Raw genomic sequence first — 25,442 nt, 5'->3', positions numbered from 1 at the left:
GCGGCAGTCACGCCACCCCGTACCAGGCCTGTGCTGGGCCGCTTCCAGACCTCGGCCGGCGGTGGGGNTTTTTTTTTTTTTTTTTTTTTTTTTTTTTTTTTTTTTTTTTTTTTTTTTTTTTTTTTTTTTTTTTTTTTTTTTTTTTTCACCCCTAATCCCGGGGCGCGACCTCGCCGCTCTCCACGAGCCGCTGCCTCCAACTTCACCGTCTAGGTCCAAACTTTCCGGACTTTGAGTGTCTCGTTCCCCGCGTCTCTGTCCCTTCCCCGTCTTTGACCCCGTCCCTGCTTCTTTCCCCCGGCCCCATCCTTCTCCATCTGTACCTCTCGCCCTGCCCCTTTCCCGCATCACTGCCCTCCCTCTGCCCCTTTCCCCCATCTCGGTCCTCCTCTTTCCCTCTCTACCCCCACTCTGTCCCCCCTCGCCCTCCTCCGTGGCCGAGCCGAGCCAGGCCCCAGACGGCGGGAAGGCGGCGGGGCGTCCGGCCGGGCTGGGCCTCGGCCTGGCGGCTGGGCCGGCGTGGGGAGCGGCAGCTGTTTGCCATTAGCCGGGGACCCCGCAGGCCCCGCCTCTCCCTGCACGGGGCGGGGTCACCCTTGCCCCCATCTTTGGGGCGGGGAGACCCCAGAGACGTCCGGGTTTGTCTTGGAGTGGGGTTTCAGGGAGACCCCCGCTGGACATTCGGGCCTGCCCGGGACCCCGCGCCGCCTTACCTGTCCGCTCTCAGAGTGTCCCGCCTCCCTTTTTCTCCATCTCTCTCCTACCCGGTATTTGCTTTTCTGTATCCCAGAGGTCCCCTACAGGGAGAGGGGCTTCATCCACCACACTCTCCCCCTCCATCTGCTTTCTAGACCTAGAGTCATCCTTGCACATAGAGGGTGGTCAGATGACTGGAGACCCCCAGACCTCAGTCTCTGTGTCTGGGGAAATGGGCAGAGGGATGCGGAGTTGGGGGTGAGGGTGGTGTGGCCCTGGCAGTGGGGAATCTGCCAGGCTTAGGTTCAAGTCCAGACCCAGACACTTCCCCCTCTGGAGACCCTGGCAAGTCACTGGACATTTCTGGGCCCCCAGATTCCCTGTCTCCAAAACAGGGCAATAACCGTGTGCCTGATGGGAATGTTGTGATCAAATGAGCAGCTGGGGTGATTATTACAGTTATTACTATTATTCACCCCACCGCTTTTCACCTCCAGGGGCCCCCACAGGCTTTTCCAATTCTCCTTCCTGCCACCAGTCTCTCTCAGGTCTCCAGAAAATACTTTTGATACCTTCCCGGTGTGTAGGGGGTGAACCTCAAGCAGGTGGAGAAGCAAATTTCATACAATTGGTGATTGTGCTCCAGGAGTTGAAAGACAGAGACGTGGAGAGAGAGGGAGAGAGAAGTGGAGCGAGACAGACGGACGTGGAGAGACGCTGAGAGACGTGGAGAGACTAAGCAAAGACACTAAGCAGAGGCGAGCAGAGTGTGAGACGAGGACAAGCTCGGCCACCTCCGGAGCCCCAGCCCCGCCTTCATGCCCGGCAGGTGCCCCGCCTGGCCCATCCTCCCAGGTACCCACTGCCCTGGCACCCGTACACCAGAAAGGGTCCTCGTTGGTGGACTGGGCCGGGGCCTCTGGAGCAGGGTGTCTAGAGGTCAGACAGCAGAAAGGACTGGCCAAGCTCAGGCTGAGTCGTGGGGACAAAAGGGTCCTGGCTGGTCTCCCGGGCTGAGGAGGGGTTAGTGAGAGGCTCTGCTTGTCCCTCCCTTCTGCAGCCTCCAGGCACCCTCTCTTACTTCCTCCCCCCCACCCCCATGACTTCCCTGGCCACCACCCGGCCTTCTATCCCTGCTGCGCCCCTGAGCCGGACGCATCCTGGGGGGGCAGGAAGTTCTCGTGTAGCCCGGCAGCGAAACTGTTTATTTTTAGAGAAAATTGTTTCCATAAAGAGGAAAGGCTTTGCTCCTCACTGCCTCCCCCCAACTTTCCATACCCCCCTCTCTCTAGCTGGCCTGACCCCACTCTGCTTTGGGGTCCCCTACCCTGAACTCCATCTCTCCTTGTGCCCCTGTGTCTCTGTGTTCTGGGATCCTTGCAGGAAGACTGTCCCCCCACTTAGTGTCCCAGCCCTCTGCCCACCTCAGCCCCCATCTGTCCCTGCAGCCAGCTTCTGGCCTGGGCTAAGAGGAGGGGTGCAGGAAGGGTGGGGCCTGTTGGGCTTGGGGCCCCCCGGCCCAGGGCCTTGTGGAGGCGGGGCTGTGGGAACAGCTGGAGCCTGTCCAGAGGCTGGACAGATGTGCAGGCAGGCCGTGAGGTTTGGTTTCTTTGTTCCAGGCCGCGGGGGCCCTCCCCCCCCACCCCTTTCCACAAGCCAGGCCGGGTGTGCTCCTATGAGAGGGTCCCGGACTCGGGGAAGAGGTGGGGGATGGGAGGGGGACAGTTGTAGAGGAGGGGTGCCCACATTCCCCCCCCCCCCCCCNTCCCCCATCCCCCCCCCCCCCCGCAGACTGCTCCTGACTCCAGGCTCCAATATCCCCTCTCCCTAGGTACGCCCCTGTGCTGCAGGTGATCTGAGTCAGAGCCCCCCCCCCTGCCCCGTGACTCTTGAGGAGCATCTGCAGACCAGAGGATGGCCCAAGTCCTGCACGTGCCAGCCCCCTTCCCAGGTCAGCGGTCTCAGGAAGAAAGGGCCCTGTCTTGGGGTCTGGGAGAAAGATACGGCCCTGCCTCGGGGCAGGCCCGCGGGGTGGGCGGTGTTGAGGGTAGAATACAGCCCCGCCCTGAGGGCCTGAATGAGGACCTATTGGCTCTGCCCTGGAGGGTCTGATGGGAGAGACAGTCTTTCAGGGAAGGGGGCTGGTCTGAGTAGAGACACGGGTCCCTGCCCTGGGGGTGTTGAAGGAGTAGGCACAGGCCTACCCTGAGGGTTTCTGAGGGGGTGACAGGGCCTTGCCCTGAGACTGGAGTCACAGTTGAGCACCCAGTGGGCTCCTGTCCCTTGGGCAAATAAACCTTGACTCTCCCAGGAACATGGGTCTTCACCCTGAGGAGGGGACAGCAGTGTTCAGAGGCCCTGGTCTTTCTTCACGCCCCAGGGACCCCGGGTCCAGCCTCCCCACCCGCCTTCCCTGCCAGGGAGCCTGACCCACCATACTCCGTGGAGACGCCCTATGGCTACCGCCTCGACCTGGACTTTCTCAAGTACGTGGATGACATCGAGAAAGGCCACACGCTCCGGCGCGTGGCCGTGCAGCGCCGGCCGCGCCTCGGCTCACTGCCCCGAGGTCCTGGCTCCTGGTGGACATCCACCGAGTCCCTGTGCTCTAATGCCAGCGGGGACAGCCGCCACTCGGCCTATTCCTACTGTGGCCGTGGCTTCTACCCACAGTATGGTGCCCTGGAGACCCGATCCGGCTTCAACCCACGCGTGGAGCGCACGCTGCTGGACGCCCGTCGCCGTCTGGAGGACCAGGCAGCTGCGCCCCCTGGCTTGGGCTCCCTGACCCCCAGCGCAGCAGGCTCCACGAGCTCGTTGGTGGGCGTGGGGCTGCCACCCCCGACGCCACGGGGCTCGGGACTGTCCACACCTGTGCCTCCCAGCGCCGGGCACCTGGCCCACGTGCGGGAACAGATGGCAGGTGCCCTGCGGAAGCTGCGGCAGCTGGAGGAGCAGGTGAAGCTGATCCCCGTGCTCCAGGTGAAGCTCTCGGTGCTCCAGGAGGAGAAACGGCAGCTCACAGTACAGCTCAAGAGCCAGAAATTCCTGGGCCATCCCACAGGGGCCCGGGGCCGCAGCGAGCTCTGCCTGGACCTCCCAGAGCCCCCCGAGGACCCAGTGACACTCGAGACCCGGAGCGTGGGCACCTGGGTCCGGGAGCGGGACTTGGGTGTGCCCGACGGGGAGGCAGCCCTTGCTGCTAAGGTGGCTGTTCTGGAGACCCAGCTCAAGAAAGCGCTCCAGGAGCTGCAGGCAGCTCAGGCCCGGCAGGCTGACCCCCAGCCCCAGGCCCGGCCATCACCAGACAGCCCCATCCGCGTGGACACTGTCCGGGTGGTAGAGGGCCCTCGAGAGGTGGAGGTGGTGGCCAGTACAGCTGCCGGGGCCCCTGCACAGCGGGCCCAGAGTCTGGAGCCCTATGGGGCAGGGCTGCGGTCCCTGGCGACATCTGGAGGGTTTGAGAGCCCTGCAGTGTTCCGTAGCCATGAGGTGGTAGAGACAGTGTTCCCAGCATCCACTGCGCCCACTGGCAACGTCCACCTGGTGAAGAAGATCAGCATCACGGAACGAAGCTGCGATGGGACAGCAGGTGAGCCATAGTGGACAGGGGGAGGATGGTGGGAGGTCCTCTTTGTTCCTGTGAATGCCATGGTCTAGCCCCAGTCCTGGGTAACCACTCTGGCTCTCAAAGCCTCTATCTCTTTGCCAGCAAAAAGGGGACAGTTGTGCCACTGATTCTGTGCTGTAGGGAGGCATGCAGAAAAATCAGGTATCTGATTAAGTGTGCGTCTTCATGACTAATATGTTGTAAGAATCCCGAAAACAAGAGGTATTTGAGGGAGGGTCCCTAAGACTGTTGGTTTTTGGGGCCAAAAAACCCACCCACTTTATTCAGTAAATGCGAAACCAATTTCAGACCAGTCTAGACAATGAAAAGGAAATGTGTTGTTCATGTAACTTAGTGACAGCTTCAGGTATAGCTGGATCTAGGTGCTCCAATATCAAGGATCTCTAACTCTTCTTCTATGCACGTTGGGGTCTTAGGTGAGTGAAAGTGGTCCCACCTCTCCAGGCATCTGTCTTTCCATCTCAGTGGAAAGGGAGCCTCTCAGTCCAAATAGTGCCAATAAAAAATCCCAGGGGTGCCCCTCATCGGCCGGTAGCAGTCATATGCCCATCCCCGAGCCAATCATTGTCCCTCACTGCCCAACCCCAGATCCTGGGAGTAGAGGAGCCCCACCCAAGTCCTGTGGCCTTTGAGGGAACAAAGGGATGTCCCCCTGGAGGAAGTGCTGAGTCTTCATGCCAGGAAAGAGGATGTGGGATCTACAAAATGACAGCTGCCCCTCCACTGCCACCCTTAGGCTCCTGGGAGAAGCTGTCGGAATGATTCATAATAATGACAGCTGTTCTTTATCAAGTGCTAGCCTGGTGCCAGGTGCTATCCTAAGGGTTTCGCTCATGGAAGGCTAAAGAGTATGGGCTTTATAGTCAAGCCACCTGGGTTCAAATTCGACTTCTCGATGTAGCCCTAGGTGAGGGACTTCACCTCGCTGGGCCTCAGCTTCCCGATCTGTAAAGTGGCATAGCGACAGCGCCTCTAGGACTCTTGTGAATTAATGCGCACAGTAAACCCACAGTCCCTGCTCGTTGCTGCTTCTGTTGATCATTTTCAGGCCAGTTCTGCTTATAACAGGGGAGAAACTGAGGCTCGGGGAAAAGCTGTACTTGCCCCAGGTCACACAGCCAGAAAGTGGCTGAGCCAGGATCTAGTCCAAGGTCAGCCTGAACCCACAGAAGGCTCAAAGGTGCAGCTCAGGTTCTCATCCCAGTCTCGAATGTCAGAGCCCCATGGAGGGACCCGAGGGCGCAAGCTGGAGGGTGGGGACCCAGCTGTGTTTTCTTGCTTTTTCCATGTTGTTCCTGGCCAGCTCAGGACACCACTGCTCTGTTCTGTGTCCATCGCAAACACCCGGCCCTTTGACTCTGGCCCCCAGCCAGTGGCCCTGCCCGGCTCAGCCTTGGGATTTCCGAGAGGCGGCCTTCATTCCAGACATGCCACCTAGGGCAGCCATGGGGCTGCCTGCCTGCAGGACACACATAGTGATGTTCCCACTCTGTGCAGGCTGCTGCCCCCAAAAGTTCTTCCTTGTGTCTTACTTAACTCCTTCTTGCTACAGCCAGCCCCAGTCTCTGCTTTGCTTGGGCAGAACTGGAGTGTGCCACTTCATTTCAGTGTCTTCTCATTCAGCAGACTTTTATTGAATGTTTGCTATGTGCCAGACTCTTCTGGGCACTGGGGACGCAGCAGTGAACAAGGTAGACGGAGCCCGTGCCATGAACAAGTGAAGCCGTGTAATAAGTGAAGAAATACCACCTCAGAGAATACAGATAAAACAGGGGTAAATAACACAGGGGCGCGGGGCAGGCAGCAATTGGATGGGGTGGTGGTCTGGGTTCCAGTTCTGCTTTCCCTGCTCCCTAGTTCTGTGCCCTTGAGCCGGTTACTTGACCTCTGTGTGCCTCACTTGCAAATCGGGGGTCCTGACAGCCCAGGGTCACCAGATCAGTGTGAGGTTTAATGAGTCAGTTTCTATCGAGCATTCCGTGTGGCATCAGGCTGTTGGCCCTTTAAACCAAGATGTGAAAGAGAAGAGGCAGCCAGGTGGCCCAGAGGTGGGAAGAAGACTGTTCACAGCAGGGACAAAGGTCCTGAAGTGAGGAAGGCCTGGAGCACATCAGGGTGCAGAACCAGCTGGAATAGGATGAGGCTGGAGAAGCGAGGTCCAGAGGTGCCACAGCATCAGAGGGGGTCCTGCGGGGCTTATAGACTGGGGAGGAGCACTATGAAAAATGAAACAGCTTAACACGTGTTCGGACCATGTGTTTAGGTCGGCCCGCTTGATGGTTAGGTCTGGGAGTACTCCCTGGAGGAGGAGGCAAGGAGGATTTCTCTGCCATCTACAATTCCCTCCCTGCAGCAGAAGGGTGGGGAGGGTGAGAAGCAGCCCTCGCCTCAAGCTGACCAGGGTGGGTGGGGCCCGCAGAGGCCTGGAGGCCTCACCAGTCCCATCCCCCCACCTTCCAAAGGCACCGCAGGGAGATCACGGGGAGAAGGGGCAGCTGGGCATGTGTATCCGTGGGGGCTCCAAGGCTTTGAAATTTCCTTTGCCTCCATTCGACACATATTCCTCTGACAGCGATTCATATTCTTTGTGGAAAGTTTGGGAAGTAACAGAAAAATCTGGAACACAAAGCAAAACCCCCATAAACCCATCACCGCCCAGACGCAGCTGTTGTCAGCACTTCTTCTTTCCTTCCGAAATATTTAATGCAGAAAATAATATATATTTTTCAAGCCTGGCAACAGGGAACCGATGCTGGTGGAACGTGTTGTCTTGCGTTATTTGGCTTTTTAAAAGCAGTTAGGCAGCCTCACTAAGGGGCTGGGCCATTTTTAGACGCTCTTTTCTTTTTTTTAACCCATTTACCTCTTCCCAAGCCACCCGGATGCGTGGATGGTGTTTTCATCCCCATTTTACAGATGAGGAAACGGAGGCCCAGGGTGGTTGCCCACCGTTCATGAAGCCAGGGTTCAAACCCCACCTTTGGTGTGTTGGATTTAACCTGATCCCAGAGGCATTTCTTCTCATCATTAAAAATTCCTGGGACGCAGAATTTACGGAGGAGCCACGTCGATCTTTGCGGTCCTCCATGCCACGCAGACGTCCTTCTGCGGAAACCCCTCACATCTTCTGTTTTCTCAGCAAGGTTTCTGGAAAACCATTTTTTTTTTAAGGTTTTATTTATTTATTTGAGAGAGCGAGAGAGCGATAGAATGAGCACAAGCATGGGGAGGGGCAGAGGGAGAGGGAGAAGATCCCAGGACCCTGGGATCATGACATGAGTCCAAGGCAGACGTTTCATCGACTGAGCCACCCAGGCGCCCCTGGAAGACCAGTGTTGAGGCCCATGACGTCTGTTGCCAACTTGCTTTATTCCCCTGTGGCCTCACTCCTCCCTTCCCACACTGGGTGGCTGAGTGGTTTACATTTTTAAAAATTTCTCTTGGCCCGAAGGATGCCCAAACCGAGTTTATCTAGACTGTTCAGCTCCCGGCGCCCAGCTCCCTCAGGCTGTGCATGCCAGCTCGCTCGTTTTACTTGATTCTTTTTCCCCTTTCACCTTCCGCCCTCAATGCTGAGGGTAGTAGATACTTTCAGCTCCGTGGGCCAGATGATCTTTGTTGCGATGGCTCAATTCTGCTTGGTTCTTTTTTTTTTTTTTTAAGCTTTATTGACGTGAGCTTAATATGCAAAATTTTTTTGCATATTTAATGTATGCATTTTGATGAGTTTAGTGCCTCAATTCTGCCTGTGTAGCATGTAAGCGTGGACAGTATATAAAGAAAGAAGCGTGGCTATGTGAAATTCAATTTCATGTATTTTTCACATGTCCCAGATAGCATTCTTCTTTGTTTTTTCCAACCATCAAAAATGCAAAAATCGTGCCCACGGTCCGTAGTTAGCCAACCCCTGCTCTATGCCATGCACAATCCACCCCGCCCCCAGCCCGTGTAATATCATTCCTTGCAATCCACCTTCCAAAAGCTTATTTAGACATTTTAGTGTCCTTGAAAAATATTCTCTGTGCATGCTTGATTTCCTAAAACGGTATTGTGATTTCCGAAGGAAAAAATCTTGCTGTTTCTTCTTTTTTTTTTCTCTCTCTCTGTACAGTCTTTTTGAACTCTCCATCCTGATGCTTGTACATTGGGCTTGTCACTTGTAACGAACGTGTCACCTTCTGCCCTAGGGGCGTGCTCCACTTTTCTTATCCGTGCCCCCTTGGTGGGCACCTGGGTGACTTCCAGCTCCTGGCTGCCGTGAGCAGTGACAGTGCTGTCTTCATGTGTTGCCTCCCCTGAATCACAGGGAATTCACCACTTCACTCCACATTTTGTCTGATCCTTTCTGGGAAAGCTCTCCCTGTCCACACTCCCACCAGCCATGCTTGGATCCGAGGTGCCCATTTTCCCACATACCCACCAGCATGAAGTTTTCTCTCATGTTTTGCCCATCGACACTGGCGCGTAGTGGTATCTCCTTGTTTTAGTGTGCATTTCTTTGATTTTTTGGGTGAGATTGGGCATCACCATACATGTTTAATAAGATTCCTCTGTGAATCACTTATTTGTAGGCTTTGTCCATTTTTCCTCAGGCAATTTTGAGAAGTTCTGGCATATTCCAGAATCGAGGTTGGCAAACTACAGCCTTTGGGCCAAATCCAGCCCCCTGCCTGTTTTTATAGGCTCGCAAGCTAAGAATTATTTTTATGTTTTTAAATGCTTGAACAATATGAAAAGAAGAACAACATTTTGTGACATGAGCAAAATTATATGAAATTGAAATTTATCATGATACAGCCTCGCCCACTAATTTGCATATTGTCCAACACTGCTTTTGCAACTGACACCCTTATGACTCACATTAACTGGGAATAGTTATTGTCTGGCCCCTTACAGAAAAAGTTTATTGAGTCTTGCTCTAGAAGATAACCCCTTGGTCATTTTTGGCATTGTGAATATCTTCCCATGGTGTGTATTTTTCTATCATTTAACTTTGGTCTACAAGGGTTTTTGTTTTTGTTTTTGTTTTTTTAATCAAGTAGAAATCTTCATGTCAGATACAGTTAAACCCATCATATTTTTCTTTTTTTGTTAATTTTTGATTTTTTTCAGGTTTTATTGAGATATATTTGGTAGGTAGCATTGTACCCATTCAAGATATACAAATGATGATTTGATATTTGTATATATTGCAAAATGATGACCGCAGTAAGTTGAGTTAATGTCTGTCAGCTCACAGAGTTACAAATTTTTTCTTGTGTTGAGAACGTTTAAGATCTACTCTCTTGGGGCGCCTGGGTGGCACAGCGGTTAAGCGTCTGCCTTCGGCTCAGGGCGTGATTCCGGCGTTATGGGATCGAGCCCCACATCAGGCTCTTCTGCTATGAGCCTGCTTCTTCCTCTCCCAATCCCCCTGCTTGTGTTCCCTCTCACGCTGGCTGTCTCTATCTCTGTCGAATAAATAAAATAAAATCTTTTAAAAAAAAAAAAGATCTACTCTCTTAGCAACTTACAAATGTACAATGCAGCATTTTTAGCTATAGTCCCCATGCTGGACAGGACATCCCCAGGATTTATTTATCTCATAACTGGAAATTCCTACCTCTTGACCCCCTTCTCCCATTTCCTCACCCCCTGCCTCTGGAAACCACCGATCTATTCTCTGCATCCAGGAGTTTGTTTTTTTCCAATTCTGCATGAAAGTGAGATCATCTCATATTTTTCATATGTACTTTGAGGTTCGTTTGTTTGTTTTAGAGAGAGAGTGGGGAATAGGGAGAGGGATAGAGAGAATTTTAAGCAGGCTTCACACACGGGGTGGAGCCTGATGCTGGGCTTGGTCTCACGACCCTGAGATCATGTCCTGAGCCAAAAATTAAGAGTCAGACACTTAACTGACTGAACCATCCAGGTGCCCCATCTTTGAGGAATTTTTAAAGGAATCTTTCCCCTTCCTGAGGCCCCCGATAATGCTGTTACATTTTTTTCCTATAGCTTTATAGCTTCCAGAAGCTACATTGATCCTTCAGAGTTTTTGTGTTAAGGCGTGAGGTAGGGATCAAGTTTGATTTTTCTTGGGTCGAGTAAGCTGCTTTTCCCAGCATCACACCCCAGAGACCACCTTTCCCACTAATTTGTGGAAACCCCTTTGTCTTAACGCCAGCTCCCTCAGCTGGGGCCTGGGGCGTCCTTCTCTTCTCGTCTTTGTTCCTTTGGCCCATTTCTTCCCTCAGCATGCCTGCTGTTTGGGCCATTGTGGCTGTTTGGAATGTTTTACTCTCTCCTCAGCCAGGTTCCCCATCTTTGCCCTTTTTTGTAAAGTTGTCTTAGCTGGTTGTGGACTTCAGTTCCTCCATAGAAACTGTGGTATCCTTTTGCCCCTTTCCTTAGTGGAATGATAGTAATAACTATGATCGGTTTTATTACTGTTATTGCTGTTTTAGCATCGCAGTGTCTGACTTTGAACTCCTCGTGCTTGATGGAGCCATCCAAGCTTTTAGAGACAAGGCCTGCTTTTCCCTTGAGAAAGAATGGGCTATGATGCTGCTTTATTTCTTCTTTTTTTTGCCTCCACTTTTAAAAAATCGTGGTAAAACACATGGAACATTAAACTTAGCATTTTACCCAACTTTGAGCATCTGGTTCAGTAGCATAAGTACATTCACACAGTTGTGCAACCATCACCGGCATCCGTCCCCAGAACTTTTCCATCTTCCCAAACTGAAACTCGTCCGCGTCAGATGCGGACTCCCTGTTCCCTCCCCCGGCTCCTGGCGCCCACCATCCACTTCCTGTCTCTGAGAGTGTGACCCCTCGAAGGACCTCACATAAGTGGAATCCTGCAGTATTTGTCCCGTTGTGACTGGCTGCTTTCACTGAGCACATGTTGTTTCACCTGGTTTTTTGACCCCTCCTGGTTTTGAAATGAGGAGTCCGGAGTTTGGGGCCAATCACTGAGAGATGGTGAACTGGCCCGTTTGCCTCCTGACACATCCCACTTGGCCCCGGAGTGATTTTGTTTGTTTGTTGGATGTGAATTTATTGACAAGAGTTTAAAAAAGAAATCAGGAGATCCACATAAAAACCCCAGTGTGTTTGGTTCCCCACAGGGGCTGGGGCTGCGGCTCTGGAAGCCGCCGTGCTGGCCACACCCTGGGCTGGCCGCCTCAGACACATTTGTGACTGTGTCTCCTCTGTTCTTCACGCTTTGCTTGTGCTGACTGTTGACTCTCTGTTCTTAACTCCGGACTTGAGGAAGTAGTCGCTGTGTCTGTCAAAAAAAAGTTGTAACCATTAAAGGGAATTGAAAGGAATTGGTCTGCAGAGCCCGATGGCCAGGGGTAGAAATGAAACGTCCTGGGGAAGCAGGGACGCATGTGGCCTGGGGGAACCTGAGCAGGTTCTGAGATGGGGACAGCCACTCACGGTGGCATTTCTGTTTCTGGCTCCAGGCTGGTGATCCCGTCCCTGCCGCCCCCACTCCCACATGGGCAGTGGGCACCCTTGGGACCTAGTGCCCACAGAGCCCTTTGTCCTCTGCCCAACCTGGGTGGTTTTTTCAAATTGTGGTAACGTGTGCTTAATATAAAACTTACCGTTTTAACCATTTTATTTTATTTTTATTTTTTTAAGATTTTATTTATTTATTTGACAGAGAGGCAGTGAGAGAGGGAACACAAGCAGGGGGAGTGGGAGAGGGAGAAGCAGGCTTCCCGCTGAGCAGGGAGCCCAATGTGAGGCTCGATCCCAGGACACTGGGATCATGACCTGAGCCGAAGGCAGACGCTTAACGACTGAGCCACTCAGGCACCCCTATTTTATTTTATTTTACTTTTATTATTTATTTCAGTAGGCTCCATGCCCAGTGTGGGGCTTGAACTCATGACCCTGAGATCAAGAGTCACATGTCCACTGACTGAGCCACCCAGGCGCCCCACCCCCATCTTAACTATTTTAAAGTGTCCAGTTCAGTGGCACTAAGCACATTCACATTGTTGTATGACCATCCCCACCATCCATTTCCAGAACATTTCCATTTTCCCAAACTGAAAATCTACCTGGATGGGTTTTGTTTTTTTTTTTAAGATTTTATTTATTTGAGAGAGCACGAGCAAGCATGCACATCCATGTGAGTGGGGTGGAAGGGGCAGAGGAAGCGAGAGAATCTCAAGCAGACACTGCACTGAGCACGGATCCCGACCTACGTCTGGATCCCATAATCCTGAGATCATGAACTGAGCCAAAAACAAGAATCAGATGCTTAACCAAACGAGCCACCCGGGCACCCCTCCCTGGGTGGGGTTTTAATTTTTATTTTCTGGAGCCCCTGGGTGGCTCAGTCAGTTAAGCATCTGCCTTCAGCTCAGGTCAGGATCCCAGCGTTCTGGGATCGAGCCCCACATCCGGCTCCCTGCTCAGCGGGGACTCTGCTTCTCCCTCTCCCTCTGCCGCTGCTCGTGCTCTCTCTCTTGCTCACTTTCTCTCAAATAAATAAATAAAATCTTAAAAGACAGTATTTTCTAATAGCCCTTATTGTTTCTTTTTCCTGATTGTTCAAGTGTTATCTGCTTCAAGTTCAGAAGAAGGGAGCTGTGGTATCTATAATGCAACCTTGCTTTTGTTAAAATACTAATAAATCTTATCAAAACAGTGCTTACAGTTCTCTTGAATTAACAAATGATCTCAAGGGGCACCTGGGTGGCTCAGTCGTTAAGTGTCTGCCTTCGGCTCAGGTCATGATCCCAGGGTCCTGGGATCGAGCCCCACATTGGGCTCCCTGCTCAGCGGGAAGCCTGCTTCTCCCTCTCTCACTCCCCCTGCTGGTGTTTCCTCTCTCGCTGCCTCTCTGTCAAATAAATAAATAAAATCTTTAAAAAAAACAACAAAACAAAACAAACAAAAAACAAATGATCTCAAGCACTGTTGACGTGCAGGCATCGTTCCAAGCCCTGTCCCCCCGCGTTGCTGTCTTCAGTCTGCACAGCAACGCCATGATGGAGGAAATGGCATTCTCCCGAGGCACAGGGAGGTTAAGTGACTTACCTAAGGTCACGCAGCTTGTCCATGGGAGAGTTGAGTGCCTACCATGACGGGGACCCTTGGCTGTGATCAAACCTTGTTTCCAGGCAACACTCAGTGTGATGTTGGAGGAGGGGTCACAGGCCAGGATTGTAGAGTCACAGTGTCTTCTCTGTCCCTGACCAGCTGCCCGCGCAGACAAGAGACTGCTGTTGGAATCAGATTCTGCTGCTCATTCACTGGGTGACCTCAGGCAGCCTTCTGTGCCTCAGTTTCCTTATCTGTCACAATCAGAATCTCGTGGGCTGGGAAGAGCTGACACAGCGACTCCAGCTGCAGCGCTCCAAGCGCCTGGCCCGGGGTGTGTGACCCCGAGGAGGCGGCTGTTACTCCAGTTGTCACCCACAGTGAGCACCTCTCTTCCTGCCCCTGCAGGGCTCCCACAGGCTCCGGCGGAGTCATCCTCGTCACCCCCAGGGGTGGCGGCGACCCCCCTGGCACAGCCCGAAAAGAACGCAGGTGGCATGAGTGCCCGTGAGGGTGCTAACACGGAGCCCACCAGGCCAGCAGCGTCGCGCGAGTCAGAGGAGGCGGGGGGCGCAGGTGAGTGAGGGTGGCCTCCGAGGCGGACAGGGCCCCAGAGGCCCGGGCGCAGGGTCTACCTTCGGGAGGTTCTTACTACACCACCCGTCCCCCCAGGCGAGCCCCCGGCAGGCGTGCGGTCCATCATGAAGCGCAAAGAGGAGCCCGCAGATCCCGCGGCCCACCGGCGGAGCCTCCAGTTTGTGGGGGTCAATGGCGGGTGAGAGGAGCCCCCCACCCCACGCCCCCACCCGTTCCTCAGCTTCTACCCTCCTGTTTGTTCCTTGGTTTGCTCACATCCGAGAACGCTCCCTGGTCTGAGCCCCTTACTTTGATTCATTCCTTTAACCAAGCCGCAGTAGACAGTTGGGGACACTGAGGCACTCCAGGACCGGATACCTTCTGGAGCTCACACAGCGACCAGGGTTCGGCCCCGGTGGTCAGTCCCCCAAGCCTGTGCTGTGGCTGCTGCCCCGTGCTAGTCCTCAGGAGGTGCCGGGCTCAGCTTCCTGCCCTGATGGAGCTCCCAGCCCAGTGGGCCCTCGGGCGCTGGCTGGCAGTTCAGACCCGGTGTGGTTGGAGCAGCGACAGGGGACGGGGACGAGCAGGCAGCGCGGGGTGTCGGGGAGGCACTAATGTCTCCAGGGAAGACACTGAAGGAGGGGACAAGTGTGCTGCGGGATGAACAGGAGCTAGCAGAGAGAAGAGTGGGGGTTGGGAGGGCCCTCCTGGTGGAGGGCACAGCCTGGGGAAAGGCTCAGAGGGTGGGAGGAAGCAGCGACATACGTGAGAAGCAGGAGGCATAGGAACAGGTAGACAGGGATGGTCTGGGGACTTTGAAGGCCAGGCCCAAAGCTTAGACTTTGTCCGGAGGCAGCAAGAAGCACAAGAGGGACCTGTTTGCAGTGGGGTGAGGCTCTGACACAGTTAGACCTGTGTAAGGGGCAAAGGGGGACAAGGTATGAGGAGTAGAGGCTGAGAGTGGTATTTCTCCCTGACCCACCCCGAGTACGACCACAGTCCCAGCTGGTGTTTATGGAGCAATTACCGTGTGCCGGGAGCTGTAAGAACACCCCCGCAGCCCTGTGAGGCTGATACAGCCATCATTCCCATTTAACAGATGGGGAGACCGACGCGCAGAGAGGTCAAGTAGTCTGAGCCCAGGTCCTGCCCCATCTGCTGCGTCTCCTCACTCCATCTGTCCTTCCTTCCCAGATACCAGTCCTCATCTGAGGACTCCAGCACAGCAGAAAACTTCTCAGACAACGAGAGCACAGAGAACGAGGCCCCAGAGCCAGAGGAGAGGGTTCTAAGTGTGGCCGAAGCCCCCCAGCTCAGGCCCTCGGGGACGGCAGTGGCCAAGAGCGGCCAGGAGGAGTGCCAGCTGTCTCGGGAGTCTCAGCAGGTGCCGGTGGCGGAGGGCGCATCAGGAGCGAATGCGGAGGAGGAAATCCGGTCAGTTTTCTGTGTGGGAGGGACTCAGACGGGGTGAGGTGGGTGATCTCTGCCTCAAATCTCACCATTCATGCCCTCTGAGGGAACCTCCCAGCAGTCGTGCACACCTTAGTCTGAATTAGCGAACCAGCACTTTCTCCTGGCCATCCGAAGGTCTGCAGGCTTTGATAAAGGGCCTGATGCGGGCAGTTTGGGCTGTTGGGATCAGAATTGAAGGGACAGGCAAAGTTTGTCCTTACACCACACCTGCCCATCCCGCTGGTGTCTTTTTTTCCCTCTGATGAAAAATCTGCCCTCAGGCAAAGATTTTCTCTCCACCGCTGCCCGCTTGGAATAAACCTGAGCCTGTGTGTGCAGTTTCACTTGGGATCTGTCTGCTCCCCATGTCTGGGGTCAGCCGGGGGGCTGAGGGGAGCACTCCCAAGATAAACGTCCCTCCTGTCTGCCCCTGGCAGGATGGAGTTAAGCCCCGACCTCATCTCAGCCTGCCTGGCCCTGGAAAAGTACCTGGACAACCCCAGTGCCCTCACTGAGCGGGAGCTGGTACGATGGGGCCCTGGGCCTGGGGTCCCCTCCTTCCCTTCCACCCCCACCCAAGCTTCTCATCCACAGTGTCTCCCTGTGCCGGCTTCGAAGGGAGTCCGGGATCCAAGCCGAGAGCTTGGGTGGTCAGGGGCCCTGGAGAGGGGCCAGGGGGGTGGGAGGGGCCCGAGGATGGTCGCCCCCCCGCAGTCCTGACCTCCCGTTCCTGTTGTTTTGGGGGCTTGAGGGAAGACGCTGCCACATTTCTCTTTACGGGGGTCCGTACATGGCGGGATGGATGCTTATGCCTTCCCTGGGGGCACATCTGGGATTGTGGTGCCTGGAGTCCCCTTTAGCGTCCTTGTCCAGGATGCGGATCCCATACTCTAGTGTCAGGGGCGCATCTGGGAGGGTTGCCCACGCTTCTCCTTCAGGCTCTGGTTCTGGATGGAGGTGTCCACACACGCTCCCAACCTGGGGCTTTGTCCGGGGTGGGGGGCGGTGGGGAGCCGGCTGCTGCCGCCCTCATACCCCCTCCCTGACCGTGCCCAGAAAGTGGCCTACACCACGGTGCTGCAGGAGTGGCTGCGCCTGGCCTGCCGCAGCGACGCCCACCCCGAGCTCGTGCGGCGCCACCTGGTCACCTTCAGGGCCATGTCGGCGCGCCTGCTGGACTACGTGGTCAACATCGCCGACAGCAACGGCAACACGGCTCTGCACTACTCTGTGTCTCACGCCAACTTCCCCGTGGTGCGGCAGCTGCTTGACAGCGGTGAGCTGGACAAGCGGCCCCGGCGGCTGTTGATGGTCTGATGGCGGAGACGTTGCCCTCTCTGTCTCTTGAGGACATACCAGCCTCCCAGTGTGGTGGGGGAGACACTGTCCTCCCTGCTGATGGAGGAAAACCCCCCTTCCAGTCTGGTGAGGGAGGTATATAGGCCCTACGCACAGCCCCAGTGTACTGGAAAAGGCAGACATGGTCTTAGGGACAACATGTAGAGCTTCCGGCCCCCCCCAAGGACCCCTGTGTGATGAAGGTGACACCTCTGGAGCCCTGATCCGAGAGAAGGACACAGCCTCTGGGACTGAAAAGATACGGTCCTTGAATAGGCAGGGAAAAACCTGTCCTTCCCTGGTCTAACAGGGAAGACACAGCCTCCCAGACTGATGGAGGAGGCAGAGCCCACCATCCGACGGAGAAGATATAGGCCAGGCTAAAGGGGACTGGCTCTTCCAGATCCATGGAGGAGACACGACCCCTATTCTTAGCCCTAAACCTGGGTGCCAGCGTCAGAGTCTCCAGGCTGATAGATGAAACACAGTCTCCCCCTTCGAAGTCCCTCATCTAATGGGGAGCAAAATGGGGGCAGAGACCCTGGGGCAGGATGGGGCTCTCAGCCTGAGAGAAGGGAGGAATCTGGCCACTGGTGGGGGAGATGCTGCCTGGTTCTCATGGGCGCTCCCCCAGTTTTGGGGTCTGAGGGCCCCGTGTCCTCCTTGCCACCCCTACCCCCAGGTGTGTGTCAGGTGGACAAGCAGAACCGTGCTGGCTACAGCCCCATCATGCTCACCGCCCTGGCCACCCTGAAGACCCAGGATGACATCGAGACCGTCCTGCAGCTCTTCCGGCTCGGAAACGTCAATGCCAAAGCCAGCCAGGTACAGGCCGTCAGTGCCACAGACCCAGGCAGCCCTTCCCTCTAAGTCCTGGCTGTGCACCAACCCCACATGTGATCTCATTCCATGCCCAGGGAGAATCCCCGCTCCCCAGGCAAGGAAGCCAAGGCTCAGAGAAGCGCCCATTTCCTCAGGGTCAGGACGAGAGGTGGTGGGATTTNGTAATTTGAATGAATTTCTTGTAGTCAGCATATATTTGGTATTTTTTTTTTTTTTAAAGATTTTATTTATTTATTCATTTGACAGAGAGAGACAGCCAGCGAGAGAGGGAACACAAGCAGGGGGAATGGGAGAGGAAGAAGCAGGCTCATAGCGAGAGAGCCTGATGTGGGGCTCGATCCCATAACGCCAGGATCACGCCCTGAGCCGAAGGCAGACGCTTAACCGCTGTGCCACCCAGGCGCCCCATCTAGGACCCCATTCTTAATGACCTGCCTGCCAGGCTGCCCCTGATACAGGGCCTTCTGGGGGAGAACGGGGTGGGGGGTGCGGGAGGGAGCCTCCACCTTTCTTAACCCGACACCATCCCACATCCTGCTTGGGAGTTCAGTGAGCCGCAGCTGGACGCTGGGGACTCAGGTGGTGGACAGGCGGGCACAAGTCCTGAAGTTCACTGGCCAGCCTGGAGCTCTGGGAGCTGAGAGCATTTCAGGCAGCACAGCGGCTGGGAGCGGGTTTGGACTCGGGGGCGGCAGAAAGCCACCAGCAGTGGCAATGGCCTGCTTTCCGATTTGAAAGATCTCCCTTTGGCTGCGTTCTGGGGAGAAGTCAGGAGGGTATGGAAGTGTCTGGGGTGTGGACAGGCCAGGACTCCGTGGGGATAGCAAGAAAGGGAGGGATTTGCAGCAGCTTAAAGACCACAAAGGAGAGAAGCAGGGTGCTGTCCTGAGACATAAGGAGCAGACCCTGCTGGCTTTTTTTTTTTTTTTTTAAGATTATTGATTTATTTATTTGACAGAGAGACAGAGAGAGAGAGAGAGCAAGCGAGCATACATGGAGGCAGACGGAGAAACAGGCTCTCTGCTGAGCAGGGAGCCCAATGCGGGGCTCGATCCCAGGACCCCCTGGGACCATGACCTGAGCCAAAGGCAGACGCTTAACCGACTGAGCCACCCAGGCGCCCCCTAACTCTGATTTTGGCTCAGGTCATGATCTCAGGTCATGAGATCAAGCCCTACTCTGGGCTCTGGGCTGGGCATGGAACCTGCTTACGATTCTCTCTCCCTCTGCACCCCACCTTCTCTGTCCTCCCACCCTTGCATGCATTCTCTCTCTCTCAAAAAATAATAATTTTTTAGGGGCGCCTGGGTGGCACAGCGGTTAAGCGTCTGCCTTCAGCTCAGGGCGTGATCCCAGCATTATGGGATCGAGCCCCACATCGGGCTCCTCCGCTATGAGCCTGCTTCTTCCTCTCCCACTCCCCCTGCTTGTGTTCTCTCTCTCGCTGGCTGTCTCTATCTCTGTCGAATAAATAAATAAAATCTTTAAAAAAAATAATAATAATAATAATAATTTTTANTCTCGCTGGCTGTCTCTATCTCTGTCGAATAAATAAATAAAATCTTTAAAAAAAATAATAATAATAATAATAATTTTTAAAAAAGTTTATCCCTTTTAAAGTATACAGTTCAGTGGCATTTAGTACATTAACAATGTTGTACAACAATCACCTCTATCTACTTCTAGAACTTTCCTATTACCCCAAAAGGAAGCACTGTGCCATTAGCAGTCACTTCCCATTCCCCCTCCACCTGCTCCTGGCAACCACCAGTCTGTTTTCTATCTCTGCGGATTTACCAATTCTGGATATTTTGTATAAATAGAATCACGTAGTACGTGTTCTTTTGGGTCTGGCTTCTAACACCGAGCATAGTATTTTCAAGGTCCGTCCATGGTGCGGTGCACATCGGTTCTTCATTGCCTTCTGAGGCTGAATGAAACTCCGTAGAATGGGTATACTGCAGTTTGTTTTTCCATTTATCCACTAATGAACATTGATTTGATTTTCATTGAGGTTCAACTGCCATACGGAAGAGTACAAATCTTAGCTCAATAAATCCGTACATCTATATTGATACCTGGGAGCGAGGAACCTGCTTTAGTTAGGGATGGGAGTGGGTAGGCAAGTAGCACCTCCGCAAAGAGGAAACATTTAAGCCCAGACGTGAGGGATGAGAAGGAGGCAGCAGGAGGAGGCGGGACCAGCACGTGCAAAGGCCCTGTGGTGGGACGGATTGTTTGAGATCTAGGAGGCCAGCAAGTGGGGATACCATTACTGCCACAGTACTTGGGAACCACGGAAGGTTTCAGAGCAGGGGTGTCATGCCTCAGGGCCCTGCAGAGTCCGTAAACCTGTTCCTTGCCCTGCCCAGGCGGGGCAGACAGCCCTAATGCTGGCCGTCAGCCACGGGCGGGTGGACGTGGTCAAAGCCCTGCTGGCCTGTGAAGCGGACGTCAATGTGCAGGATGATGACGGCTCCACGGCCCTCATGTGCGCCTGTGAGCACGGCCACAAGGAGATCACGGGGCTCCTGCTGGCTGTGCCCAGCTGTGACATCTCACTCACTGACCGTGTGAGTCCTTGGCCCAGGGCATCCCGGGGAGGGTGGGAGCACCACTCAGGGCCTTGTCATAGCAGCGGGTGCTTTACAGGATGGGAGCACGGCTTTGATGGTAGCCTTGGACGCCGGGCAGAGTGAAATCGCGTCCATGCTGTATTCCCGCATGAACATCAAGTGCTCGGTGAGTGTCAACCCTGGCGGGGCGGGGGGGGGCGCTCTGGGAGGGGGACGGATGGGGCCCATGCTCGTTGAACCTTCCTGGTGTCCCCGTGAGGAAGTGAGGCACAGACAGCTGAGAATGTATCATGGTATTTGAACCTGGACCTGTCTGGCTCCCAGTGCATGCTGGTAATTACCATTCACTCATCTGAGAAATATTTACGGAGCACCTACTACATGATGGACCCTGGTGGCCACAGCCCCGAACCAAACAGGAAACAGTTTCTGCCCCCACAGAGCAGGCAGGTACAAAATATAGAAATCAGTGTATCCTAGCCAGATGATAGTAACTGCTGGAAAGAAATCTGAAAGAGGGTAGGAGGGACAGGGAGAGAGACGGGGAGCTATAGAGGACTGGGGGGATGAGTTGTGTGGCTGTCCAGGCGGAAGGAACCGCCAGTGCAAAGGCCCTGAGGCAGGAGCATGCTTGGTGTGTTTGAGGAGCATCAGGGGCCCCCACGGGAGGAGACGAGAGCAAGGAGGTGACCCCGCAGATCCTGCAGGCCTTTGTGGGCCACAGCGAGGACTTTGGCTTTTACCCGAAGCATGTCAGTGTATATTCAAGGCCTTGAGATGTCTCACTGTAAAGAAGCCTAACCTGTGTCTAACTGGGCATTTCTCGTATTTGAGCACAGAAACCAGGGTGTTTAAGAAATGATGCCTGTTAGCACAGCACTCTCTGGAAGCCTAAGAGGAGGATAATTTTGATATTTGCTGTATCATAAGTGTCTGATGGAGGAGAGAGCCATTCCAGTCTGAAGGGGGAGACAGGGGCACTCCTCATAGGTCCCTAAAGCGATACCCTTGTCTGATGTAGGAGACAGGCTCTTCCAGTCTGATGCACCGTATTCTAGGTTCCTCTCAGCCATGATTTCTCGAACCTTCCACAAGAGCCTGATTCAGCTGCATAAAGTACTGTTATCCTTTCCGTTTTTCCGGCTGGGAAGCTGAGGTTTAGAATGGCTACACCCCTGGCCCAGAGTCTCACAGATAGGAAGGGGTGGAGGCCCCGGGGCCATCTGTCTCCAGACCTTGGGCAGAAAACTCACCATTCCTTCCTCCTCACTCCACCTTTCACTTGCCCTGGCCTCCCTGAGGCACATCTGGGGCCCGGCTCAAGGGTGGCATGGAGGGTATTGACCGCAGTGACCCCCCAAATGGTCCAGAAGAGTGAGGGTCACCGATATAAGCCTTCCATCACCCACGTGACTTCCAGGTTCTTACTGAGGCTCTGGGTTTTCCCAGCTTCATTCGCCAGGGTGTTGGGACACCTGGGACTCAGTTGTGGTGCTCAGGGCATCACCTGGGGATCAGCTAAGCCTCAGTTTCTTCCACCGGAAGATGGGGGTGATAGGACCAGGTCATGAGCTGCTGTCTGATGTGTGATCCTCCTCCCAGGGACCCCTGAGAGTCAGACCCCAGACCTCCATCATTGTCCACCTGGACCGCTGCCATCGCCTCCACCCTGGCTTCCTGTCTCCCTGGATCCCACCCTCACTGCTACCTCCAGTCTCCAGAGGTCACTGTAACACCTGAGTTAGGGTACATCCCTTCTTGGCTCACAGCCCTCTGTGGCTGTCACCCTACTTGGAGAAAAAGCCAGACTCATCCCCAGAGCCCACCAAGTCCTGCACAAATACCCTTACCTCTCCCTCATTTTCTTCCTCTGCCCCTCGCTCAGTCTGCTCTGCCTCTCCGCTGCTCCTGCCTCAGGGCCTTTGCACTTGCTGCTTCCTCTGCCGGGAAGCCCCACCCCTCAACATCACTCTGCTCAGAAGGCCCCCGCCCTGACTACCTGCTGTCCACTTTCATTCCCCCTCCATCCTGTGATGAAAATCCTCCTCGGCATCCCTCGCTTCTCTGAACATCCCCTCCTTGCGGCCAAGAGACCAAGTTCTCTTGTTCATTCATCTCAGTCCCAGGGCCAGCCAACCTAGTTGGCGCCTTGCAGGCCCTGGAAATGAAGCCAAACAAAAAGAATTCTGTTTCTTGTTTCAGTTTGCCCCGATGTCCGACGACGAAAGTCCTGCGTCATCCTCTGCCGAAGAGTAGCCGTGACAGAGGCCAGAGGCACCTTTGCTCGGGGCCAGCCAAACCCGGAGCCAGCCGTCCCTCGCCCCTCATCCCCTCCCTCGCAGCCCCCACGCAGACCCACCAAGGCCCACATCTCAAAGGCAAGTGGGTTTTTCTTCCGCTTCCCAGGAGGAGCCCCCGGCAGCACCAAGACTCCGGCTTGAAGCGGGTTTTTCCTGGTACGCCGGTTCAGTGCAGCCGCGGCACAGACTGGAGCTGGAGTCTGACATGAGTTGGCGCCAGTGGCCGGTGCTGGGGTGTGGGTTTACGAAGAACATGGAGAACCATCAACTGGCAATTATGGATGGAGCAGGGTGAAAGGGAAAATACTGTATTTTTGAGTCATTGTCGGGGGAGGGGGGAAATCATATTCTTTGTTGCCAAACTTGAAAGTCACTGGAATCGCCTATTTTCATTTTAATCCTGAATGTTCTTATGCATGGGTCACGTCTGGAGTGGCTTAACGCCCCCCCCTCCGCCCACCCCACATTTAATTGTCTGCTATATAATAGTGTTTTGTCCACTCCCCCCAGACCTCTCTTGGGAGAATTTTCTTCTGGTCTCTTCACAAAACAGATTCTGTCCTTGTCACTCAGGGCAGGAAGCTGAGTCCTTCCTTCTGCTTTCGAGTAAGGGGGCTCAGGACCCAGCAGCCGAAATGTGTGAGCAGTTCACATCGAATAAATCACCCAGAAACCCGTCCCCTCCCTGCGTGGAGGCCCTGGAAAATATTAATTTTCCTAGAAAATCTTTCAGACCTGGGGATGCAGGAAATGAATCCAGTTCCCAGAGCAACTGCTGAGTCCCTGGGCTTAGAACCCTGGTAACAGGGCCGCCCTCAGCCTCCCCAGACTCCAGAATTTCTCTCCTTAAAGGGGGGGAAATAAAAACAGGGCATGCGCTTGCTGGCAAAGCATCGGGCAAGCTCCAAAAACTCCATGTGTGCACAATTAAAAGTTGGCTGCCCCCGAGCGCTCACAGTGCAAACTTAAAGAGACAGGGCTTTGCCGAAAACCAAACAAGGGCCAGCTGGGGTTTTTTTTTTTGTTTTTTTTTTTCTTTCCTTTTTTTTTTTTTTTTTTTTTTTTTAAAAAACCTACAGGCTTTCCGGAGCTGCCTGGAACAGAGCCTGCTGGAAATAGGGCTCGCCAGACACACACAGTTTCCTTCATGGCCTGTTTTGTCCCCCAGAATCTTAACATAGTTTTTTTTCCAGTTCCTTCCTTTTGTGAACAGAAAAAAAAAAAAAAAAAGGGGGAGTGGGGGATGGGTTTGGAGACTTGAGAAGTGCCTTATGACAGGGAGTGAGGTCCCCAGCCAATAGATGTCCCGTCCCCTGTCGTCCGGTTCTCTCAGCTCAGCCGCCAGGGTTGAAGCCAAACCACAGCCCTGAGTGCTCGTGCTCATTCAGTAAAGTGAGGCGCTGGCTTCTCTCCTAGAAAAGTGGGTTTCTCGGCTTGATGGAGTCTGGCTTGCTTTGATTTTGACTGAAGGGAGGTACTGAAGACAAAAGAGCTTGGACGGGCAAAGGAGACACTCTAGGTTGGGTGTGTGTGTGTGTGTGTGTGTGTGTGTGTGTGTATCAGAGAAAACAAAACCAAAGCTGACTGGGGACAGAGGCTGGTGTGTGACGGAAGGCCGCAGCTTTGGGCAGCTTTGAGGAGTGGTACAAGAGCTGTGTGCCCGTGTGTCCGGCCCTAGAGCCAGCACTTACGTTTATTTTAAGCTCCTAGAAGCAGCTTATCGACAATCCATCCCCCTCCCCCAGATAAGTCCGTATTTATCCCTGCTTATCCTTCCCCTGCCCCTGGCGCTTGGTGTGCGAGGCTCCGGGGATGTCCCGCCTTTGTCCCTGTGCTCTCCTCACGTGTATTCATGACCTTGAACTTCACTTTCCGACCACGACCACGGTACGTCCATAAAGACAGTATTACACTTACATGAAGTATTCCTTTTTGTAATCGTGTTGTAGAAGGTAAAGGAACTTAATAAAGCTACCTTATGATAATGTCCACGCATCAGCGTCTGGCCTTTGTCTCACTGTGTCCCTCTTTAAGCGTTCAGATAGATCTCTCTTTAAAATGGACTGATTTTGGGGCGCCTGGGTGGCTCGGTCGGTGAAGCGTCCGATGGGGTTTTGGCTCAGGTTGTGATCTCAGGGTCACGGGATGGAGCCCCATGTCGATCTCCATGCCCAGCGGGGAGTCTGCTCCGGGATTCTCTCTCTCCCTCTCCCTCTGCCCCTCCGCCCCACACATGTTCTTTCAAAAAAAAAATCAAATTAAAATTAAAATGGACTTATTTGAAACAACCTTCAAAGCGACAGGAAAGTGACAAGAATAATACAGTAAACTCCCTTCTCTGCATCAGAAAACATCTTTACTGATTTTTTTTTTCCTTGTGACAAAATAATTCATTGTGACCATAAAAGGCAAAAATCTAAAAATACAGAAAGGTTTGGCACAGTGGAAGGTGCCGTGGTCCCAACTGGTTGAAATGCCTGCTGTTGTCAACAAGGTGGGCTATCTCCCGTCACACCTTTTTCTGATAGGTTGGATCTTTAGAATTTTGTTTTGCTGTTTGATTTTTTATCGAGGTATCCTATGCGTACATTTTGTGCACAGATCGCGTACAAAAGTGTATAGCTTTATGGCTTTTGGCAAACAATATCCCTGCGTCAGTGACACCAAGACCGGAAGTGGAGCATCCTCCCTGCCCGTCCCTGGGTCCCTCCCCTCACTTCCCCCAGGGGTGACTGAAGATTGCTCTCCTTACCTCTCCTCTGTTTTTCCTCTGGACCCTTCCACCACGAGATCATGGGGGGCTTTCAGAAGGTTTTGGAAGTCCCGGAAATTTACGTAAAGTTATGTATTTCTGAACTGAAGGTCTACTCCTGTCAGTTTTCCAGAGGGGTCTGTGAGCCAAGAGGCCTTCCAGAAATAAAAAATATTGTTGCTCACAAGCAGTCTCCAGGGACCATCTTGTTGACTTTGTCAGCTCGTGCAGCT

The 25,442-nt window shown here is 53.8% G+C and overlaps 1 protein-coding gene across 2 annotated transcripts; it reads left to right on the top strand.

Annotated features, from left to right (window-relative positions):
* The first annotated feature begins 621 nt into the window (after positions 1-621).
* On the top strand, positions 622-24,448 carry KANK2 (KN motif and ankyrin repeat domains 2). 2 transcript variants are annotated; one of them, XM_019801906.2, is made up of 12 exons: positions 625-1,551; positions 2,528-2,647; positions 3,077-4,288; positions 13,781-13,948; positions 14,045-14,147; positions 15,143-15,382; positions 15,838-15,925; positions 16,457-16,676; positions 17,421-17,563; positions 19,954-20,154; positions 20,234-20,323; positions 22,360-24,448. In XM_019801906.2, the coding sequence occupies exons 2-12, from the start codon at positions 2,611-2,613 to the stop codon at positions 22,411-22,413; spliced, it is 2,556 nt and encodes an 851-aa protein (XP_019657465.2). In that variant the 5' UTR covers positions 625-1,551; positions 2,528-2,610; the 3' UTR covers positions 22,414-24,448. The 2 variants fall into 2 exon arrangements, with proteins under 2 accessions (XP_034513691.1, XP_019657465.2); XM_034657800.1 differs by lacking the exon at positions 2,528-2,647 and having other exon boundaries at positions 622-1,551.
* Positions 24,449-25,442: the final 994 nt, after the last annotated feature.

Source organism: Ailuropoda melanoleuca, chromosome 4 (assembly GCF_002007445.2).
Source record: "Ailuropoda melanoleuca isolate Jingjing chromosome 4, ASM200744v2, whole genome shotgun sequence".
NCBI classification, from domain to species: Eukaryota; Metazoa; Chordata; class Mammalia; order Carnivora; family Ursidae; genus Ailuropoda; species Ailuropoda melanoleuca.
Note: the sequence above shows the minus strand (reverse complement) of the source record. Positions and strands in the feature narration are given on the sequence as shown.

Excerpts from the sequence above, each read along its gene's own strand:
- KANK2 (XM_034657800.1), top strand. The coding sequence starts at position 1,515 with ATGCCCGGCAGGTGCCCCGCCTGGCCCATCCTCCCAG. Across the intron at positions 14,148-15,142 it reads TTTGTGGGGGTCAATGGCGG|ATACCAGTCCTCATCTGAGG; the intron begins GTGAGAGGAGCC and ends CTTCCTTCCCAG. Across the intron at positions 20,324-22,359 it reads GCATGAACATCAAGTGCTCG|TTTGCCCCGATGTCCGACGA; the intron begins GTGAGTGTCAAC and ends TTCTTGTTTCAG.